Below are 18,222 nucleotides of genomic sequence, written 5' to 3'. Positions count from 1 at the left end.
TAATTACTAAGGAGGAAAAAAAAAAACAGCTAAGACCACACATTGCTCCTCGAAGCACGAAGCTGAAAGCACCAGCCTGAAGATGACGAATGGGACTTCGTCGAAACGTCGCCAAGACACTTCCAATTTTACGCGGGAGAAAACCCGAACAACCAAAGACCTACATACAAACACCCACGAAAACCTCAGAAAACACACACACACACACACACACACACACATACATACATACATACATACATACATACATATATATATATATCTGTAGGTCTTTGGTTGTTCAGGTTTTCTCCCGCGTAAAATTGGAAGTGTCTTGGCAACGTTTCGATGAAGTCCCATTCGTCATCTTCAGGCTGGTGTTTTCAGCTTCGTGCTTCGAGGAGCAATGTGTGGTCTTAGCTGTTTCTTCCTTTTAACTGCCAGTGGGGCTGTGAACTGATTGGGTGGGAGCTTGGCTGTGTTCTGATTGGGTGGAGGTGTGTTCTGATTGGTTAGGGGTTTGGCTGTGCTCTGATTGGATGGGGGGTTGGCTGTGCCTTTTATGCATGGGAGGAGGGCTTTGCCGTTTTCTTGTTCTCTGTCTTGGATTTTAGTGGGGATTTCTTTTTGGATTAGGTTTGTAATCTTATTTCTTTGGAATCCATTGGATGTTAGTTCATTGATTAGAGTGTGTAGTTCGGTTTTTAGGTGTTATTCGTCAACTAAGCGTTTTGTTCTGGAGATGAGTGTCTTGGCTCTAATCCAAAAAGATACCCCCACTAAAATCCAAGACAGAGAACAAGAAAACGGCAAAGCCCTCCTCCCATACATAAAAGGCACCACAGACAGAATCAGCAAGATCCTCCATAAACACAACATCAAAACAGCATTCTGCACAAACAGAAAAATAGCCACCATCCTAAGAAACCCCAAAGACAGAATTGAGTTAGAAAATCAAGGAGTATATGAAATCCCATGCACCGCTTGTCCCACCACATACATCGGACAAACCAACAGAAGAATAAGTGCACGCATTGAAGAACATAAGAATTCAGTCAAAAAAGAGGAACCAACATCTTCCCTGGTCCAACACTTTAAAGCCACAGGACATAAAATTGACTTTAAAAATACCAGAACTATCGCCAAAACTGAACATTTTAATAACAGAATAATCAGAGAAGCCATTGAGATAGAAAAGCGCCCACACAGCATGAACAAACGAAATAATACCTCCCGCCTACCAGCCATTTGGAAACCCGCCCTTATTGACAAACGACTCCCTAACACAAAGAATGACACCAGACCCACACTCACTAAAACAACACAGGATGTCACCACCGCAAAAAGCAAACCCAAAGCCACACTGATGATGAGGCACGACCACAAACCAGAAGCCAGACCACAGCTGCATCATTAGCCACTTTAAACCCCTCCAATCCATACATGAAGCAAACTGACATCCACCATGAAGAAGAGGCACGACCACGAACGCGAAGTCAAAAAATAGCAAGGCAGCCCACCATCTTAAATCCCCCTGCAACTCAGACTAACCTGAGCACAACAAAGCCCCCACACAAACAGAACACTCCCCCATCCAATCAGAGCACAGCCAACACCCCATCCAATCAGAGCACAGCCAATCCTCCATCCAATCAGAGCACAGCCAAACTCCTAACCAATCAGAACACACCTCCACCCAATCAGAACACAGCCAAACTCCCACCCAATCAGTTCACACCCTGGCAGTTAAAAGGAAGAAACAGCTAAGACCACACATTGCTCCTCGAAGGACGAAGCTGAAAACACCAGCCTGAAGATGACGAATGGGACTTCATCGAAACGTTGCCAAGATACTTCCAATTTTACGCGGGGAAAAAACCCGAATAACCAAAGATCTACATACAAACATCCGCGAAAACCTCAGATTATATATATGTGTGTGTGTGTGTGTGTGTGTGTGTGTGTGTGTGTGTGTATATATATATATATATATATATATATATATATATATATATATATATATGTTGTTGTTAGTTGCGAAGTTGTGCCCGACTCATCACAACCCGATGGACAATGTTCTTCCAGACCTCCCTGTCCTCTACCATCTTCTGGAGTCCATTTAAGCTCATGCCTACTGCTTCAGTGACTCCATCCAGCCACCTCATTCTCTGTCGTCCCCTTCTTCTATTGCCCTCAATCTTCCCCAGCATTAGGCTCTTCTCCAGTGAGTCTTTCCTTCTCATTAGGTGGCCAAAGTACTTGAGTTTTCAACTTCAGGATCTGGCCTTCTAAAGAGCAGTCAGGGTTGATATCCTCTAGGACTAACCGGTTTGATCGCCTTGCAGTCCAGGGGACTAACAGGAGTCTTCTCCAGCACCATAGTTCAAATGCCTCAATTCTTTTGCGCTCAGCCTTTCTTATGGTCCAACTTTCACAGCCATACATTGCAACTGGGAAAACCATGCCCTTGAGTATACATACTTTTGTTGGCAGGTGATGTCTCTGCTTTTTAATATGCTGTCTAAATTTGCCATAGCTTTCCTCCCTAGGAACAAGTATCTTTTAATTTCTTAGCTGCAATCCCCATCTGTGGTGATCTTGGAGCCCAGGAAGATAAAATCTGTCGCTACCTCCATTTCTTCCCCATCTATTTGCCAGGAATTGAGCGGGCCGGATGCTATGATCTTGGTTTTCTTAATGTTAAATTTCAAGCCAACTTTTGCACTCTCCTTCTTCACCTGCATGAAGAGCCTCTTTAGTTCCTCTTCACTTTCTGCCAATAGAGTGGTATCATCTGATATCTTAGGTTGTTAATATTTTTCCCAGCAATCTTAATTCCAACTTTTGATTCATCTAGCCCTGCCTTTCTCATAATGTGTTCGGCATATGTTAAATAGGCAGGGTGACAGAATACAGCCTTGTCAGACTCCTTTCCCAATTTTGAACCAATCAGTGGTTCTGTGTCCAGTTCTCACTGTTGCTTCTTGACCCACATATAGGTTTCTCAAGAGACAAATAAGATGGTCTGATACTCCCATCTCTTTAAGAATTTGCCACAATTTGTTGTGATCCACACAATCAAAGGCTTTAGCATAGTCAATGAAGCAGAAGTAGATGTTTTTCTGGAACTCCCTAGCTTTTTCCATGATCCAGCACATGTTGGCAATTTGGTCTCTAGTTCCTCTGTCTCTTCGAAATCCTGCCTGTACTTCTGGTAGTTCTCGATCCACATGTTGCTGGAGTCCAGCTTGTAGGATTTTAAGCATAACTTTACTTGCATTGAAATGAGTATAATGGTGCGATAGTTTGAACATTCTTTGGCATTGCCTTTCTTTGGAATTGGAATGTAAACTGACCTTTTCCAATCTTGTGGCCACTGTTGAGTTTTCCAAATTTTCTGGCAAATTGAGTGTAGCACTTTTATTGCATCATCATTTAAGATTTTGAATAGCTCAGCTGGAATACTGTCACCTCCACTAGCTTTGTTGTTGCTCAGCTTTCCTAAGGCCCATTTCACTTCACATTCTAGGATGTCTGGCTCAAGGTCAGTGACCACCTCATCATGGTTATCAGGGACGCTAAGCTCGTTCTTGTATAGTTCTTCTGTATAATTTTGCCACCTCTTCTTAATCTCTTCTGCCTCTGTTAGATCCCTGCCATTTTGGTCCTTTAACATGCCCATCTTTGCATGGAATGGATCTCAGTTTACAACTGTAAGGCAGCTAGAATTTCTGTTGTATGTCATGTCGGTCTTAAGTAGAGGAATCCATGTGACTGGCCCAACTTTATTACCTTTTTGCAGCAGTCATAAAGCAAACACTGCGGCATTTTTTGCTGGAAATCTTAAGTGCTGACTTCCAGCAACAATAAATAAATAAGTAAATTATAAATTGCTTAGGACACTGCAGATGGCCATAAATGCAAGCTGGTTGTAAGTGCCCAAAAATGTGATCACATGACCGCAGAGGCAATCATCATAAATTCAGGTCCTAAGTACTTTTTGGAGGATTGTAACTTTGAACAGTCACTAACTGACTGGTCATAAGCTGATGACTATCTATAGTCCCATATAGAGTGGAATGGAACTTTACGGGGAAATGAGCATGATAGAAAAGTGAAAAATGCTGGAGTGAATGTACAACAACTGCAGAAAGAGAAAGAGTAAGCCCTGTATGAAAAAGTGTTAGAACAGAGGTTGTTTTCCCAATAGAATGAAGGCAAAGGAGACCTAAGGAAATAGGAAATGTAGTTTGATTGCAAAGAAATAAAAAAAATTAAATTGCAGAGTACCATGAAATGTGCGGAGAAGGGTTTGAAAGGATGTTTGGTAAAAAATATTATCTATATGTGTAGATAAAAATATAGCTGCAAAGAATGTGGTTAAAAAGAGGAAAGCCATTAAAAGAAGCATAGAAATTCCAAGAGATTTTGCTGGACATTTTTTAAAAAAAGCTTTTTAAGAGGACTTTCCAGCATAATGAGAAATAAAAGTAATGAAATGGTTTGAGATGAAACTCAAGTGAGTACTGCTAGACAAAGTATTATAAAAGTAGCACCTGAAATAATGGGCTGAAACAAATTCTGGAAATATATTTGTCAAAAGAGATGAAAATGGCCAACAGAATTGACATTTAAGTATATGAGAAGATATATAAGCATAAGTTGATGGAAGTGCAGATAGGGTTCTTAATTGTGTATGGTGAAATAAGAAGGGATAGGGTGTTGAAGGGATAGGGTGTTGAACTCTCTACAAAAAAATCAGAAGGGATCTATATTAGTGGTTCCAAACCTGTGGTCCACGAACCCTGGCGGGCTGCAATGTCATCACAGGGGGTCCATGAAGAAATGTTATGATTTAAATCCTGAGTTAAATCTTGAGGGTCCGTAGCCTTAGTCCATGGCCACAGAAGATATTTAAATGCAGTCCATGGTGAAGAAAAGGTTGAGAACCACTGAAAAAAATACATTGAGGTGCTTTAATCTCAGGTGGAATTATTCAGTTGCAGAACAAATGCATGGAAGAAGAAGGAATAGATGAGAATGTTGTGGTTGGATAGAAACCCTGAAGAAGTATAGTATGAGATGAGGACTTTAAAAAAATAAAAGGGAGTGTATGAAGTGGTATCTGGTCATGTAGATGCACATCTATTTTTCAAAAATAAACAGGTGCAGAGGAGTTGGTTTAGTATAATTTAGCTATATTTCCATTTCTTTCATTGTGTCTTTTCTTTGGCTTATTGTGGCTTGCTTTCTTTGTGCACTTTGCATGAATATAACTAAAACATTTAAAAAATATTTAATATCATAAGTATACTTTAAAAGTTTAAGGATATATTTGTTAAGGAGTTAATAGTGGAGATAATTTTTACTAGAATATATTTAGCTGGGGTTTGAACTATGGAGTCTTGGAACTCTCAAAAAACATCAAGCTCACCAAAACTGGCAAAGCAAGCTACTGTATATAAACAAGGAGTAAACCCCATGCTCACTTGCATGGTTGATGCTGCCTAGTTGAGTAATGAAATGTCTGCAAGGACCACCACAGATAATTGTATTTATGCCTATTGATATATTTATATTTAAAACAAAATATATAAATACATCTCTTCCGTGTCCAATGTATGTGTGTTATGTATTTGTAATTCATAAGGCTATAGAGAGCTTTGCTCAAATGGTTAAGGAGACAGCTCAAACACTTCAATCCTTTGGGAATGAGCTTGCAGAAACAGAGCTACCAAATGATGCTCAGGCCACCAGCTACCTCCTTGCAACACATACAGAAAGGAGAGACAAACTGAAGGTATGTTAGAGCAGTTGTTACATAAGATAATTTTATTGAGTTAGCCCATTAATTGGTGTTTAGTTTTATTTTCCTTTACAAATGTTTCATTTGAATGTTGTGTGATATCCTCCCTTTAAATCAGTGCCAGTAAATTTTATGATCCTTCACATTTTCCATGGAACTAAAGTTTTAAATATGGCTAAAACAGTAATAAAATCTCGAAATGCAGATGATTATAAATATGGCAAAGCAATTCCTGTGACATGATTTTTATCTATAACAAGTGGACTATTTAACATTTATTTTTGCCTTATAATGTTAGAATAAGCTTTTTGGATTTGTGCACACAAACACACACAATTAGGTTTTGTAATTTTTTAGATTTGTTTGTTTATTTGTTTATTTATTTATTAAAGTCTTTTTATACCACCTCTAGATTTCACATGTACTATGAGCAGCATAATACATTGGTGCTGATTTTCTATCAGTGTAAAATCACACTGTTGTTCAACTGTGTCAAAAAAAAAATTGAAAGCACAGATTGGAGTTTGCCACACACCACAGGTTACCCATTCTTGGCTTACACTGTATTGTTTCAAAACCCTGGGATGGCATTTCAAAGTTGAATTCTTATGCAACAAAGCCTAACTATATACTCTTCAACTTTTCTATAGGAAGATTTGAAAATAGCTTTAAGGCAAGGTCATGATATTCTCCACGATATTCGAAAACCAGTCCTTGAAAATCCAGAATACAAACTGAATCCAGATCAAATAGAAAATCAAATTACTGTAGAAAGGTGAGATAAATCTAGTATTTAATATATATTTTCATTGTATTCCTGTTTTTCTGTTTCCAAAATCTTCCTGATAGTAATATTTTAATACTTTTGTGAAGGTCCAATATTCACCTTGCCAGTGCCATCTGGCAAGTTATGTTATCTCTCTCAGCAAAAGAATGAGAATGAGAGAATATCAGGCAAAATAAAGGGTTATACACACACACACACACACACACACGAACGTGGGTATAATAAATTGCTTAGATTGAGTCAGACAAGCAATTAATTAAACCACTTTTCCCCAACCAGTGTAAACCTCAACTGTCCCAAATTTGGTTTGGGAATTCTGGGATTTGAAGTCCATATATTTGGAAGAGAGTCCAGGTTGGGAGAGGCTAAACTAGATTATAACATTACATGTGGTTTAACATGCTTGTTGTTTGTTTGCATGGAATATCAAATTTTTTACTTCTAATATATTAGACTTGGAAAAGAAATAGAGGACCAAGCTTTTTATCTCCCTTTTTGATTTTTAGAAGCCTCATGCCTTCCCACGCAAATTAAATACATCCATTATTTTGTATGTTCCTAAAAGTATATTTCAAGCCTCTGTGCCCCTCAGTTTTCTAGCACAGGGCTTTTCAACCAGTGGTACGGGTACCACCTGTGGTACATTGGCACCTGGCAGGTGGTACGCGCTCATCCTAGAAAATGGGGGAGGGGAATGAGCTGAACCGGTGGCAGCACCGCACAAGCCTGAGAGAGATGGCTGGAGCTGCAGGGCTGTCAGGACTCAGAGGAAGTGCCAGGATCAGTGCCGCTTTCCAGCTGATCAGTGCTTCTTCGGGGCTGTCAGGGTTCAGTGGAAGTGCCAGGATCAGTGCCAGGCTCCATCTGGAACTCAGCGCTGATCCTGGTGCTTCTGCTGATCCCTGAGGAAGCAGCAATAAGCTGGAATGTTGCAGCATCTCCAGGGTCTTGTGATTTACATTCAGATGCTTGGCAACTGATTCATATTTATGACGGTCAGTGTCCCAGGGTCATGTGAAGTGACCAAAACCTGCTGAAACCACTCAGCAGATGGAGGGAATAAAAACCAAACACCCCCCCCCACCCCACCCCTGCTGCCAATCCTCAACAGAAATGCTCACAACAATGAAAACCTCAGGACAGGAGGAAGAACGCTGCCAGGCAGTCAGGTGTCTTGCTCGGCTGTAGCTTGGGGAGCACTTTTTTCAGTGCCATTGTAACTTCGAACAGTCACTAAGCGAACTGTTGCAAGTCAAGAATTACCTGTACTTTATCACTTTTTTCCTTTTTTTTGGTCAAGTTTTTGACATCTTGCTGGTGGTACTCGGATGTTGCCATGTCCTAAAAGTGGTACAATGGGTGAAAAGGTTGAAAAGCCCTGTTCTAGCAATCTGTTTTTTGTTTTGTTTTGTTTTTGTTTTTTTTTATTAAAAGTTTTATGAATTTTACAAAAAAGAAAAAAGAATACAAAACAAGAGACAACATATACAAAAAAATAAAACTAAACAATACATATATAAGAAAAAACCCCCATCCCCCACCCCTCCCCCCCCCAAAAAAAACCCTCCCTTCCCCCCCCCCTGAGCTTCCCAGAGCAGAATATAGGCTTAAGAAATAAAAATAAAAATTAAATTAAGAACTTTATATTTATATATATAAAAAGATTATCTATAATATATATGAAAATAAAACTTATGAAAAAACTATATAATATTTTTGTATACCCAATCTAAATTGTATAAATTTTATCCATTTATCCCAAACAGCAAAAAACTTCTCTTGCGTTTGTTGCTTTAAGAAAGCCGAAATCTTTGCCATTTCCGCCAGATAAGCTACTTTAAGAAACCATTCCTGCAATGTAGGCAAAGATTCCTTCTTCCAATATTGTCCTACTAACAGCCTAGCGGCTGTAATCAAATTTAACATCAATACAACCTCCTTTGTATCACAATCTGTAACAATACCTAACAAAAATAATTGCGGAGTAAATTTTACCCTCCTTCTAAAAATTCTCTGGATATTCCACCATATTTTGATCCAAAATGCTTTTATCTCTCTGCATGACCACCAAATATGATAATAGGAAGCCTCCTTATAACCACATCTCCAACATTTGGGTTGCACGTCAGGGTACATATAAGACATTTTTTGTGGATCAAGGTGCCATCTATAAAACATTTTATAAAAATTCTCCCTTAAGTTCTGTGCTTGTGTAAATTTGACATTTCTCACCCAAATATTTTCCCAGGTGTCGAATGAGACTGGCTCACCAAAATTCTGCGCCCATCTAATCATACAGTCTTTAATTAGTTCCGTTTCTGAATCCAATTCAACTAAAACCGCATAAATTCTCTTAATGTGGGTTTGTCTTGAATCCTTCACTTGCTTAATAAGATTTTCATCTTCTCTAAGAAAACCCACCTTACAATCCATCTTCCATCTGTCTAGTAATTGCCTATATTGGAACCAAGAATAAATAAAGTTTTCTTGTGCTAACTCTTCCCGTGATTTTAATTGCCAGTTTTGTCCATCCCATTTAAGTAACTGTCTGTAAGACATCATATCCATTTTAACCCCTCTTTTTATTGCTTCTATCGCATGCCAAGGTATAGCCCATAATGGTACTTTGAAATCACTTTTATAATATTTTCTCCAAATCCTAAGTAAAGAAATTCTTAAGATATGAGATTTAAAAGCCCAAGTCCATTTTTTTATTGAATGTTAAATAGGCATGCCACCCATAAAGTAAATCCCATCCCTCTAGATAAAGTATCTCAGAATTTGTCAAATTTACCCAATCACTGATTAGTGTTAAAACCACCGCATCATAATATAATTTCAAATTTGGTACCTTAAGTCCACCCCTCTCACGGAAGTCTTGCATAATTTTAAACTTAACCCTTGGCTTTTTCCCTGCCCAGATAAATTTATTAAGACCCTTCTGCCACTCATTTAAATTAATCTCATTTTTCAAAATTGGTAACATTTGAAACAGAAAAAGAAACTTGGGTAAGATATTCATTTTTATCACTGCAATTCTTCCCATGAGGGATAATTGCAACTTTTCCCAGTTCTTCAAGTCGTTCTGTACCCTGACCCACAACCTTTCATAATTATTTTTAAATAATTTTACATTAGAAACAGACAACATCACCCCCAAATATTTTACCTTATTAACAATCTCAAAACCCGTCAGGTTAGTCAAAATCTGCTTCTCCTGACTAGACATATTTTTAGGTAAAATTTTGGTCTTATTTACATTAATCTTGAAACCCGAGACCAAGCCATAATGATGAATCAACTGTAATAAGTTTACTACAGAATAATCAGGTTGCGACAAAGTAACAACCAAGTCATCCGCAAAAGCTCTTAACTTATATTCTTTTTTATTAACATTATTCCTTTAATTTCCTGAGACTCTCGAATTTTGATCAATAATATTTCCAATGTTAAAACAAACAACAATGGCGATAAAGGACACCCCTGTCTAGTACCTTTCTCTATTGTGAAAACCTCCGACAAACCTCCATTAACAATAAGTTGTGCTGTTTGTTTTTGATATATTACCTTAAGGGCTTGTAATATATTTTCACCAAAATTCATTTCTTCCATTACTCTTAGCATAAAATGCCAATTCAATTGGTCAAATGCTTTTTCAGCATCTAAAAATATGAGCCCTGCAGGAACTTGGTTGTTCTTATCTAAGTATTCTAATAAATTAATAATTTGTCTAACATTGTTTTTCATATACCTTCCTGTTATAAACCCTGATTGATCTTTATGCACAAGATGATGCACCACCCTCATAAGCCTATTTACCAAAATTTTTACAAATATCTTATAATCCACGTTTAAAAGAGATATAGGCCTATAATTTTTTGGTAAAGTAAGATCTTGATCCTCCTTTGGAATCAATGATATAAAGGCACTACGCCATGAAGGAGGAATCTCTAAACCCTGTAAGATACCATTAAAAAGATCATTTAATGGTTGGATCATCTCCTCCATTAAAGCTTTATAATAAACAGCTGTTAACCCATCCGTACCCGGTGCTTTCCCTAATTTCAATTGTTGAATTGCTGAGGCAATTTCCTCCTTAGTAATTAAGCCATTAATTTCATATTTCTGATCCTCAGTCAGTTTAGGAAAACTTGCCTCAGCTAAATATTTATTTATATCTAACAATTGTACATTAGTAGATTTATATAAGTTTTGATAATAATCCAAAAAAGATTTTTTAATTAATTCCTTCTGAGAAACTAGTTTACCCTTGTAATTTATTTTCTCTATTATTCTCTGTCTCTGTTTCTTTCTTAATTGATAAGCCAACCATCTCCCCGGCTTATTAGCATTACAAAATGTATTTTGTTTCATAAATAATAAGTTGGTTGCAGCTTGATCTGCTATCAACATATTAAATTGTGACCTTAATAACTTTACAGATTCTTTAGTACTTTCATCAGAAGGATTTAGAATCAAAGCCCTTTCTTTTAATTTAATTTCATCTTCAAGTTCTCTACGTTTCTGAATCTGATTTCGCTTATAAAAATTATTCATTTTTATCAAAACACCGCGCATAAATGCTTTACCTGCATCCCATACCATACCCATACTAGCAATCTGTTATCAGTCCTCCTGACACACACACACCGTCTTTCTATCAATCTGCCTTTTCCACCAATTTTTCCAGTACATTAGATTTTCATTTGATAATGACTGTATTTTTCAGTGCTGTGATTTTTTTCTAACAGTTTCATATCCTTTCCCTTCTTGGTATTTCTCATTTCCCTTATCCCATCTTCAATTGGGGAATACATGATATAAAACTGCTTCGTCTTTTGTCTTTTAAGGCTTTTATCTCAACTAGATGAGACAGAAGCAGCTTTTGATGACTTTTGGTATAAACATCAACAGAAGCTTGAGCAGTGCTTACAACTTAGATATTTTGAAGTGGATTTCAAAGAGGTATATGATATGTTGATCTAATTAAAACAATTCTGGATTAGCAGTATTTTTATTTAAAATTTGGAATTTATTTAAAAGATTCCATTATTCTGTGCTAGAAAATACATTTCATCAGAGATGTTTTTGATCATCCTTTGTATGATTACCATTGTATGGTAATAATTTACATACAATATACATATAATAGTAATTTAAATATTTAAGTGATAAAATGAAATTAAAAGCATAATAGTTATAGTTTACCAGTATTGGCTTACTTGATGTGCCTTAATAATTTAAAAACTTGTCTAGTTTAATGAAAAAAAGGAACTAGGGGGTGACATGATAGCATGTTTTTAAAGTCAAGCTAGACAAGTTTTAAAGTCAAGCTATTCTCTAAGGCACATGAGAGCAGAACAAGAAGCAGTGGATGGAAACTAATCAAGGAGAGAGGCAACCAAGAACTAATGAGAAATTTCCTGACAGTTAGAACAATTAATCAGTGGAATGACTTGCCTCCAGAAATTGTGGGTGCTCCAACACTGGAGGTTTTTAAGAAGGAGATTGGACAACCATCAATCTGAAATGGTATAGGGTCTCCTGCTTGAACAGGGGGTTGGACTAGAAGAACTCCAAGTCTCTTCCAATGGTGTTATTCTGTATGCTCTAAAGCAGATATGTCAAACTCGCAACATAACGTGACATCGTGCAACGTATTGGCCAGTTTTTCCATTGCCGGCAATGGGGTGGGCGTGGCTTCCACGTGATGCATCCGGCCTGCAGGCTGGCAGTTTGACACCCCTGCTCTAAAGAACCATAACATAAAAGTTTCTCAAAAAATATTGCTTATATATGTTTCTATGATCATGACCGCTAATTGATTTCTGTGATCCAAAGTCTGATTTGTAGCTGTGTTACACTGTTGTGACTTACAAAAATTGATATATTCTATTTCATTTAGATCAAAACAGCACTTGATAGTGTGTCTGAGAAATTATTTCATTTCATGGAAATGGGAAATAACAGTTCACATGTGAAGCACCTTCTGAAAGATCTTGCCAGTTTTGAAGAAAAAACACAAGTAAAGATATAAGGATTCTTTATTTTGACACATTTTTCTGTGGGACATATTTATAACGAGATAATGTTACAACTTATATTTTCTGCTATATTATTTTCCTTAGGAAGTTTTGGGAAAAGCCAGCCTATTAATTTCTAAAGGAGACCAGTTTATAGAAAACAAGCATTATGCAGTGGACTCTATTCTTCCCAAGTGCAATGAACTCCGACAACATTATGAAATGATTATTTCGGAAGTGAATAGAAAAAGGGCTCTCCTGAACCATTCATTTGAATTACATAGACGGTTGGAAAAGGTAAACCTAATCTCATCCTCTTCCCTTCTTACTTACTTTTTATATACAACTTTATTAATATTTTTAACAAGATAAAAACTAAAAAGAAGACATATTTAGAATAAAGTAGAAAGGAAATGAAAGAAAGGAAATATAAAGAAGTAACTTCCAATTGTCTTTTACAGCAGTTATAAATATAAATTAACATCTTCCTCTGTGAATATAGCATGGCTTTTATTTTTTCTATATTTTTTTCTAAATCTCAACTATAGCTATCTAGCTATCTATATATCCATCTATCCATCCATCCCACCTTTATTATTTTTACAAATAATTCAAGGTGGCAAACATACCCAACATATCATCCTCCTCCTCTTTTCCTCACAACAACAACCCTGTGATCATAAATTCATTTTTTTTGTTTCACACAAAAAGTCTATAAGGGGTTTCCAGTCAGCATTAAACTTAGTTAATGTCTTTTCTCTCCATTTTCTCTCTTATTTGCTGATTAAGCTTAAATCTACAGGTAGTCTTCAAAGTATAATCTTAATGAAGCCTAGATTTAGATTGTGACAAATCAGAAAAATGTCTTCTTTCAGTATATGGGATGTGGTCATGTCATACAGTTGTGGACTGTTTGTGTGAGGAGAGAAAACTTTGATCTCATTTTTTGTCTCATCTTCTGAACAGTTTCTATTAGGGTAAACATTATACATAATACAATGCAGTGTTTAAAAATGCCAGTAGTGTGTGCTCTTATTGTGGCTGAGGCCGCACCTTCAGAATATTTTCTTGATTCAACTGTCTTTGGAGATAAAATATTTCATCTCTTCCACCATTTCCAAGTTTCACAGTTTTGTCTCTGGATCAGCCAAGCTCATTTACCACTCATCCTCACAATATAGTAGCCTGAATAGTACAATCAAAAAAATCCTGGTTTCTTCAAATCATTCTGGTAATTTTGATAACATAAATAATTTGTATAATGCAGCATTTTCATGATGTGTTTTTCTTGGCTCCCTTGTAGTGCATGAAGTGGTGTGATGATGGAATTTATCTGCTGGCTTCTCAACCTGTAGACAAATGCCAATCGCAGGATGGAGCAGAAGCAGCTCTGCAGGAAATTGAGCAATTTTTGGACATGGGTGGTGATAATAAACTCAGGGAACCAAGTTACTTGTCCAAAGAATTTGAAGTTATCCTCACTGAGGAACTAATGGTAATCTTAAGATTTCAGAACAATATTTCATCACAGTTTTACAAAAACATATATAAGCAGTGACTTGGAATATTTGAGTTGAAATCACTTAATATGTCTGTTCAGCTTACTGAACCAAAATCTTCATAAACTATAACATCAATGGCCTAGGTGGGTAACTTTTCAAGTAAATTAACTATTTGGTTAAAGAACTCACTTATTGATGTTTAACATAACATAAATAATGTGGCAGTGTATTTGTCATTGCTAAATTTCCATAAGTCATTTAATTTACTGGAAAAGACACCCAATTACTGCAATATAATATTTTTGAGATTTGGGAATCATAAATGTTACGGATACTCTTAAATACACTATCTTATATCAACACTCCTTATTTTAACAGAGGCACTATAGTCACATAAGGAGTATAGTTTTCACCATGGCTGCAAATTCTCCAGACCATCCCAGTCCTGCTCTGTTTAAGAAGACATAATTCACTGGCTTAGATTCGGTCTAATAAATGTATTTTGTATAGTGCATCAATTTAATGTTGAGCACATTTTTGTGCATCGCTTTCCATATTCAGCTTTTAAAATGATGTCTTATGGATTCAATGGTCCACATAGAATTTTGCCTCCTCTTTTTACAGGAACATGTAAAAAAGGTTTTTCAGAAACAGAAAAGTATGGAAGAAATGTTTCAAAAGAGGCAAGTCAGCCTTAAGAAACTAGCAGCTAAGCAAACACGCCCTGTTCAACCAGTGGCACCTAGACCAGAGGGATATCTAAAATCACCTTGTCCTTATCCTGGTAAGAAACCAATCAGTCAAGGTATTGTGTTTTAGTTGAAAACAAAAATTATTGATCTGGCAAGTATGCTTAGCTTGACATGAGCTCTAGTTACAGTGGTTGATTCTGTTTCACATACCAGGCCTTCACATAGAGTTTGAAGATTCATCCAGTTCTGATAACCATGCAATAAGGGGAGTGAACGTCAGAAAAATGAAGGTAACAGCGTATGAATGAAATAGAGACAGTTGACATGATAAATTCTCCCTAAGCATATGAAGCAGCCTATTGAATCAGATCCCTGATCCATCAGAGCTTAGATATCACTTTTCAATTGCTTGTGCTACAGTAAGGAGTAGAGCAAGGAATTTCCTGCAAGAGAAAGACTGCATTAACATTTTTTTTCCTTGATCTGCTAGGTGACCTTGATTTGGAGATCAGGAACAGCCAAATTGTGTCCCAGCATCCTATACCAGGATTTGAAAAATAAATATTTGTTTAACATGGAAGAACTTAGCAATAATTGTGTGTCACGTGCATTTTGCCTAATATGAGTTCATATTATACAGTTTGTCTAATGTTCTCATCTACTCGATTAATTGCATAATGCATTTGGGACACTTTCTTGCAATATAAGTACATAATCTTTAATTTTAAATGACAGGCTATATATATTAGCATATGCATGCATGTCACATCATTTGTGAACCAAACTTTTCTGTCTCTAGCCAAACACATTTTGGAAACGAGAGGTTTGGCTTTAAAGATTTGATGCCAAGTTGTTGTTCTTGTTTTTATTAGAGTGAGATAAATGAAATACAGCAGTCTAAAAGTGTGTCTGTGACAGATGATGAAGAAAATCTAGCAGTGTTACGCAAGTGAGTATGTTTTTATCCAAGCAACTCTTATGTGAGAAATGTTTCCAGAATAATGTCAAACAAATGCATTTAAAGGTAGTATAAGTTATTAAGGGGCAACTCAAATGTGTTAATCAAGCAGTAGTCATTCAGTTCTAATCACTAATCTTTTTTTTTTTTTTTTGACAATAGTTCCGTATCCATTCTCTTGGATACAGCAAAACCTTTTTCTGTCATATTAGTTGCCTTAAGGCAAACAATTTTTGGTAAAATATTTCTCTGTGATCAGATCTAAGAAACACCATCCAATTTGTTTTGCAGTTGCTAGTTTTTATTAAAAACCAATTCTTGATCTCCACTGATGAAAATTCTACACATTTAAAGGCTTTGAAATCTGAAACCATTTAATAATTCATTTATTCCTTAATGTTGATAGACATGTAATGAATGAACTTCTTGAAACTGAACGAGCTTATGTGGAGGAACTTCTCTGTGTTCTTGAGGTACATTTTTTAAATCCTTGCCAATGGTTTATTTCAAATGATTCCTTAATTGACCTGTAATGTAGAAAATGATGTGGATTATTTACATAGGTACTACATGGAGTCAAATATTTGTGGGACAAAAATGTTACTTTACAGAACATAAATGTTCTAAAAAAAATATCAGCCGTCTTCTAGAAAAATTTGACTTTTGGAAATTGGAGCCTTTTTTTAAAGTGAATACTGCTGGGCACTGCTCACTTTAAAAGAGATGGTCCACTGAGTTCACAAGTCATCTTAATCTGTGTTTTTTTTTCCTAATTAAAATTTGCTGAGGAAATAAACTAAGAAACTTAATATAGCTAGGTGCAATATATGAATGCTGTGAAGCCAGATGTTCTGTGACTAAAAAAGTAACAGCTTCAGCTTCTGTTAATATTTTCTCCACCACTATCGCTGAAGTCAAGGAGAACCAAGTCAAAAAGCTGAAAAGCTTCCTTTTTTCTGGCTTGATTCACAACCATCCAGCCCGTTGTAAATATATTCTGATCCCCCTATTTTAACGTAAAGTTATTTTTACTGAAGGCAAGAGAAACTGAAAATCAAAGACACGGACCTTATATTCGTTTGGTTTCCATTAAGATTAAGACAATCCCCTTTTTTGCTGCTCTTGTTTCTAGTGATGGATGAAATAAAGACTATAATATAATGGCTTAAATATAAGGGCATGGAAGAGAGAATTAGAATGTCATTGCAGCTTCTTCCTTTTCTAAGTATGTATTCTCCCTTGAGAGAAGTTCCCCAGAACCAAATACAACCACTTTGTATTACTTCCCTTTCAAAGCCAGCTGTTTTGGATACATCAACTAAGAGCAGAATCTTCTCTAGCCTAATGAGTGTTTAAAGAACAGGTTTCTGCGTCTTTCCTGGTGTGCTAAATAATAGATTTGGTCTTGTTGCCTAGAGCAGAAGCCATAAACAGGAACTTGGGTCAGGAAGGAAGAAGAAAGAACAATTGCCTTGAAAGGTTATTCTGTGAGAACCTGCAGACTTTGTGATCAACTCTGGAGTCAAAACATTCAAATTATCAGCTGTATATGTGGCTATAAATAGTTCTGACTTACAGTACATGTAATAAACAGCTCAAAACACATGTTGATTATTTACAAAATTTGTTCATGTTAACTATTTTTCTAAATTAAATGTTCATAGATTATAACTAAATTATATAATACTGTTAAGATATGTAAACTCTGTATTGAAAGCCTGAGCAGATTAATATTGAAATATGTTTATCAGCAGTGAGCAGGCTGCAATTGTTGAAAATAGAAGACACTTAAAGGGAAATCAGTGGAAGCAATGAATCTGCTTCCCTTTTGTATTACAGGGCTATGCAGCAGAAATGGACAACCCCTTAATGGCACATCTCATTTCAGCTGGGCTACAAAATAAGAAAGATGTATTGTTTGGAAATATGGAAGAAATCTATCACTTTCACAACAGGTTGGGATTTATATCTCATGCAAGCTTTCTGGCAATATAAATAGGGCATTAAAAATAATAACAAAGGAAATGTCCCATTGTTTAACACAAGTAGAACACCATATTCCCAGATGATACCCTCTAGTGTGCCATAATGGCCAAGGACAATGAGACTGTAGTCCAACATAGGATGAAAACCAGGGTGTCAAAGAGAGGCTGTATTAGGAATTTTGATATTCATAATAATCTGACAAACAAAACTTAACAGTGATGGCATAAGTTCTTTCCATAAAACTCCTGCTTATTTTTTTCATAAAATTTTCATTTATAATAAATTTAATTTCTCTTTCTTGAATAGGGATTCCTCATAATCCATGTTGTTAAGATTCCCATGGAGTTCACACATGCATGTATACATCTACTGTAATATACACACAAAATGCATGATTCTTTATTGAGCTCTGCTGCCCATAAGACAGGACCAGAAGTAATAGTTTTACTGTATTTTGAATAGGGCAACAAAGAATCATGCATTTTGTGT

At 36.3% G+C, this 18,222-nt stretch overlaps 1 protein-coding gene across 12 annotated transcripts in view; it reads left to right on the top strand.

Moving 5' to 3' along the window:
* MCF2L (MCF.2 cell line derived transforming sequence like) overlaps positions 1-18,222 on the top strand; it is a 114,207-nt gene that overhangs the window by 74,526 nt on the left and 21,459 nt on the right. For all 12 annotated transcript variants that reach the window (XR_005558678.1, XM_039359720.1, XM_039359725.1 and 9 more), the window contains 11 exons: positions 5,630-5,779; positions 6,436-6,560; positions 11,423-11,537; positions 12,478-12,597; positions 12,701-12,892; positions 13,899-14,090; positions 14,722-14,881; positions 15,003-15,079; positions 15,662-15,738; positions 16,154-16,220; positions 17,587-17,702. Coding sequence is in view for 11 of the 12 variants with exons in the window: in XM_039359720.1 (XP_039215654.1) it covers positions 5,630-5,779; positions 6,436-6,560; positions 11,423-11,537; positions 12,478-12,597; positions 12,701-12,892; positions 13,899-14,090; positions 14,722-14,881; positions 15,003-15,079; positions 15,662-15,738; positions 16,154-16,220; positions 17,587-17,702 (1,391 nt within the window). In the remaining variant the exon portion in view is untranslated. The remainder of the gene's footprint in view (positions 1-5,629; positions 5,780-6,435; positions 6,561-11,422; positions 11,538-12,477; positions 12,598-12,700; positions 12,893-13,898; positions 14,091-14,721; positions 14,882-15,002; positions 15,080-15,661; positions 15,739-16,153; positions 16,221-17,586; positions 17,703-18,222) is intronic.

This window comes from Crotalus tigris, unplaced genomic scaffold (assembly GCF_016545835.1).
Source record: "Crotalus tigris isolate CLP2741 ecotype Arizona unplaced genomic scaffold, ASM1654583v1 scf7180000019116.999743, whole genome shotgun sequence".
Lineage (NCBI taxonomy): Eukaryota > Metazoa > Chordata > Lepidosauria > Squamata > Viperidae > Crotalus > Crotalus tigris.
This window is presented reverse-complemented; position numbering and strand designations above follow the sequence as displayed.